A 4990-nucleotide genomic window follows, 5' to 3' on the forward strand; every position below is an offset into this window, starting at 1 on the left:
TCCCGGTATGTTTCCAAGCACAATCTCAAGTGTTGCTGTTGACCTTTGAAGCCCTAAACAGCCTCGGCCCTCTATACCTAAAGGAGCATCTCCAAGCTCATCGTCCAGGGGGGGGGGGGGAGGTAACTGAACATGATTGACAGAGACCACCAGAGCCCAGGTGGGATGAGGGCAAGGGGCAAAAAAAAAAGTGTCTCACTTGCCAGGCAGCCACGGGTGGGTTTCTCCTCCCATTTTGTGAGGGGGTGCAGTGTTCCATGCAGAATGATGATGGAGCTGCTGTGTGCCACACAACCTGCCCCCTGCCCCCTAAGCTGAGCCTGCTGCCCCATTGCCAGTCTGGAATGGGCCAGGGAGAGGGAAGAGGGAAAGAGACAACTAATTGCCACCTCAGGCAGCAAAATGGGTAGAAACTCCACTGGCATGATGCCTGGTTCCTATGTTAGAAAATCGCTTCCAGGCAGGAAATTTTGGTGTGGCTTCTAGCTCTTCCCACTTGTCATTTCCCCTCCCAGGAAGGAAAATGAGTGGGAGCGCCCAGCACAGTTTATGGGCTTGGCTTGGCTAATAATATCTACGTACTGTAAATTGTTTATCAGGGGAAGAGGAGGAGGGGAGATCTCTGTTTGGAGAGTTTAAACGCTTCACTTTCACTTTGCAGGAAAGTTAAAAAAAGCTGGTTTCTGCCTCTCATCCTTCCCATAGTTAACATAGCCAGGAGCAAAAGACCTCGGCAGGAAGGGAAAGTGAAAGCTGAGAGGGGAGGGGAGGCAGGCCGTACAACAACAGCAGGAGGATCGCAGAGGGATCCATGGCAATGAGCGGGGAGGGGGATCCTCCTCCCGGCCAGAGAGAGGGGATCTTGCAGCAGTTCTATGCCGACAGGGTCTTCCTGTCCGGGGATAAAGGCTGGAGGGTCGGGAAGAATTTCTTGGTGGTGAAAAGCATGGTGGAGAAGATGGTCAAATGGGCCTACGAATCCAGCAGCGGGCTCTACCCCAACGACCCCATCCCGGTCGGCAGCCACAGGGAAGGGCTGCACCTTCAAGTGGAGGGGAGTTCCAACGATTTCGACTTCCTCATCCCCGCGAGGTATAACCCCAAGCTGGCGCTCGAAAGTGGGGCCATCGCCAAGGAGCCTGGCAGCTATGAAAAGAAGCTGCCAACCTACATTTTCCGCGAGCAAGGGGTGCCCGTGTTTCGCTGGGGCACCAAAGTCCTTGTGGACCTGGAGGCTTTCGGGGAGAAGTACGTGGAAGTCCACTGCCACCGGCAAGCGGCGCGCCTGGAGGATGAGGACGACGAGGAAGACCTGGATGTCTTAGATGAGTGCAAGGTAGATTTCGACAGAGTGGCATCGTCACCATTGTTATTTTTGAGGATGATGAAGTAGTAGTTTATATACCACTTCATACTTCAAAACAGTCTTTAGGACATTATAAAAGTATCACACATAAATTCCAAAAAAGAGAACTAAAAAGCATTTTGAAGTGGTACAAAACAAGTAAAATCCTTCTGAATATCAATATAAACTAAAACTACCATCATGCAGGTATCATTAACTTGGTGGAACTTCTGATATCTGAATGTTCAACACACGTTTTAAGTCAGTTTTCTGATTTGATTGTTTAACTTGATTTATTTGTACCGTACCTTTTATACTGTGAAACCACCTAGAGACGGGCAGAACAACCCAAGCTATGGGAAGCTGGTAAAATTTCCACTGTCTTAAATGATGCCAGCTTAAGTTAGGCTGGTGTAGCCCGAGGTTGCGCTTTATGCTGGCTTGAGCACAGCCAGGGAGTGTGGGTTTTACACTGGTGTAGCCCCCCAGCTCATCTAAGACCTGCTGGATCTACACCTCGTCCTCCTGGTGGATCTGGGGTTTCCTTTCTCCAACTCAAGAGGATGCAAAATCCAGTGACCCACTGTTTTCTCTTTGTCTAGGAGAGCCTCACCCACCACCACCTGGACCCGGTTCAAATCTTGGAGGACTTTCACCGACATATAGAAATCACCTTGGACCCAGGTACAGCCTTGTCAGCACAGGTGGTGTGCTAACATTTCCTTTGGGCTGAGGGTTCACACACACACGTTATAGCATGTCTGTAAACCTCACAATCCAATTCCTCAGATACCTGGACTTACAGGTGCTTTTCCTCTAAGGAGACCTGGCAGCCACCCAAAATAAATTCAGGTTGCTGCCTTTGTTCTGAACAGGTACCCTATTATTTATGCAACAGGAGGAAATTCAACAGGCTTAATATCATATCACCACGCTGAGAAAAGCTGCACCCCTTGAAGTGATTTTCCGCTTGTCATGTAATTAAAAGCAGAATGATCCTTTTTAGGAAACCATGGAGTAGGGGGTTGGGAACCTGAATGTCACACCATTTGCAATTCTCCATTAACTCATTTTCTTGAACTTTTATTTCCTGCCTCCCCAGAGTACACCCATCCCCGGCAAAATGGTAAGTCCAAAAGCATGTAGAAATTATTTTCACATTGGGAGAAGCCACTTGCGGTGGGGGGGTGGATTTGGCCTACTGTTGCTTATTTTCAAATATATAATTGAACTTAGCAGCATTCCTTGAATTTTCCCCTTGACCATTAGATCCTGTTTTCTGGCAAAAACTCTTCCGCTCCCGCATACCCAAGATAGACAACAGCATGAGACGTGAGTCTGTTTTTTGAGACGTATGTTTATTGCCAATTCCCTCAAATGTAAAAACACCAGAGTACTGTCCTTGCCAACACCTTCCTTCAATAATTAATTGGTCAGATGTGAATATATTTTAAAATTGCATTGGAAGAGCTCTGTGGACGGAATATCTGGAGTGGAGGCAGGTAACCAGATCGCAGATCTGCCACCTATCCTTCTGTATAAAGGGACAGACTTTATACCTAAGTAGAAGTATTTCTGATCACCTAGCCTTTGAGATTCTTGGGAGAGTAACAGACTGCCTTGCTGCAATTATCTGTTTGCCTGTGTTTCTGTTACACTGTTGTAATGCAATGGCATTCCCTGCATTGTTAACATTTGTAGGCTGCATACTGCTGTAGGCATCTCCCCAAACCTCAAGAAAGGCACTGAAGAAATGAAAAATGTATTAAATAACCTTATTGTTCCTTCCCCTTAATTCCTGGGGGCAATCGTGCTTTGTCTGTGCCCTATGCAGAGAACATCACACTGGAGGCCCTGGATTTGGAGAGTCCTGCCATCCAGTTGGTTTTCCATGAAGGGACTGAGACTGTCCCAGTGAAGCTGGTCCCTGCCATCCAGGGAGCCTTCAAGCTCTCCAACCAGTGGCTGAGAGAAGACCTCGCCCACCTTTCCGACTGGTGGGATGGGGACCTGGCCAACGAAAAGAAAAGCTTTCTCCGGAAAGCAGCCATCGTTCAGCAAGTTGGACCAGAGCTGATAGCCAAGGGAGGATTTTGGAGGTAAAAAAAAGTAAACAAACTTAGCAGCTGAGAAGGCACAAAGGAATAGTTACCCTCTGGTGGAAAAGTAGCGTTTGGCATGCATTCAGAAATGGGGAACTTTTTCAGTAGTCAAAAGTTGACTTTTTGGCTAAATTTTTATTTCTGAAGTTTAATAAAAGGGGTTCCCCCCAAAAAAAAAGGCCTTTTATCTTAAGGAAAGACATGTTAAGCTTCCACTGAAATATCAAACCTTTCTTTCTAATACCATCTCATTTCTGCCTCCTGCAGTAACAATAGGTACTAAGGGCTATTAAGAGTTCATCCAACTAAGGAACTGTTTGCTTTTCCATAAACACTGTGTTCTAACGGAGCCAATCTCGGCCTGGGCCCAGGCTCTCTTTCAGCCATGCCGAGGCTGTGATTCTTGAGGATGTTGACGCTGATGGCGGGCAGAGGAGGGCAGCTTTGAGACTGCTCAAGTTTGTCAACGTGACAAAATGGACGCCAGAGTACGGCAAAATCTTGACTTCCTACCATCTCAAGGTGAACCTCCTAAATTAAATGCTGCGCCGACTGGTGAGGTAAAATAACCAAAATGCAAGCAGTGCTATCTATCGCCAGGCCAGTGTTTACCATTCCCGCAGGTGCCTCTTTCACACACTTGGAACCCTTATATTTGCTTCTAGTAAAAATGGAGGAAAACTTAGCAATATGATGCCCTCCACATTCCTTTCCCCCAACCTCCTGTTGTCTTAACATTGAAGCACACCGGAACTGCCCATGCTGTTGAACCTCTAAGAGCCACAAAGACCTAATATTTCCTTCCTCTCTTCCTCTTGCAGACCATTTTGCTGTGGTGCTGTGAAATCTACCCGCAGAAGGAACAGTGGGAGACTCTACTGTCCTCCCTGGAAGCCCTCCTGAGGCTCCTACGCCACACCCTCGCCAAGAGAAACCTCCCGCACTACTTCCTGCAGCCTGTCAACCTCTTCAGCAGGCACTACAAATCCAGCAGCTCCACCTATGGCCCCTTGGCCTTGGAGGTCCTGTGCCGTGAGGTCGAAGTGATGCTGGCCGACCCCGTGGGATACCTTCTGCCGGATCACGAACAGCAGGACCGCTGTGCCGGTGTAGAGTTTGAGGAGAAGATGGCGGCTCTCTGGGAGTTTAAAGAAAGTCACCAGGAAGATCTGAAGGAGCTGAAGAGGATGCAGGATGAACATATGTATGAGGAGGTAGAAATATCCAAAGCGTAAAGGCAGAGTCCTGTGTGAAGGACTAGAAATCCCAACAAGCGCTGTTCCACGCAGCATGGAACTGGCCTTTCTGCCATAGCTTTCCCACAATTCCAGATTCCAGACCTCATGACCACAGAGGTAAAAAACTGAACAGCATTTGGGCAAAGTCAGACAAAAGATAACAGAAGGGTGTCAAACAGTGAGGACATCTGAACTGCTCCTTGACATTCTTGCCCACCTGCTCCATAGGAGTCACTGCGGAGTGATGCCTTGCCAGGATGAGGAACCTATAGCCCTCCATATGCTCTGGGACTAAAACTTTCCAG

The 4990-nt window shown here is 48.0% G+C and overlaps 1 protein-coding gene across 2 annotated transcripts; it reads left to right on the forward strand.

The window, feature by feature from the left end:
- The first annotated feature begins 561 nt into the window (after positions 1 to 561).
- Positions 562 to 4979, forward strand: LOC118094342 (uncharacterized). Of its 2 annotated transcripts, XM_035134628.2 has the most exons (7): positions 562 to 1336; positions 1948 to 2029; positions 2448 to 2471; positions 2615 to 2677; positions 3180 to 3444; positions 3819 to 3969; positions 4269 to 4979. In XM_035134628.2, the coding sequence occupies exons 1-7, from the start codon at positions 812 to 814 to the stop codon at positions 4680 to 4682; spliced, it is 1524 nt and encodes a 507-aa protein (XP_034990519.2). In that variant the 5' UTR covers positions 562 to 811; the 3' UTR covers positions 4683 to 4979. The 2 variants fall into 2 exon arrangements, with proteins under 2 accessions (XP_034990519.2, XP_034990520.2); XM_035134629.2 differs by lacking the exon at positions 2448 to 2471.
- The last annotated feature ends 11 nt before the right edge of the window (positions 4980 to 4990 follow it).

The sequence above is a fragment of the Zootoca vivipara genome, chromosome 13, assembly GCF_963506605.1.
Source record: "Zootoca vivipara chromosome 13, rZooViv1.1, whole genome shotgun sequence".
Lineage (NCBI taxonomy): Eukaryota > Metazoa > Chordata > Lepidosauria > Squamata > Lacertidae > Zootoca > Zootoca vivipara.

Excerpts from the sequence above, each read along its gene's own strand:
- LOC118094342 (XM_035134628.2), top strand. The coding sequence starts at position 812 with ATGGCAATGAGCGGGGAGGGGGATCCTCCTCCCGGCCAGAGAGAGGGG. Across the intron at positions 1,337-1,947 it reads ATGTCTTAGATGAGTGCAAG|GAGAGCCTCACCCACCACCA; the intron begins GTAGATTTCGAC and ends CTCTTTGTCTAG. Across the intron at positions 2,678-3,179 it reads GATAGACAACAGCATGAGAC|AGAACATCACACTGGAGGCC; the intron begins GTGAGTCTGTTT and ends TGCCCTATGCAG.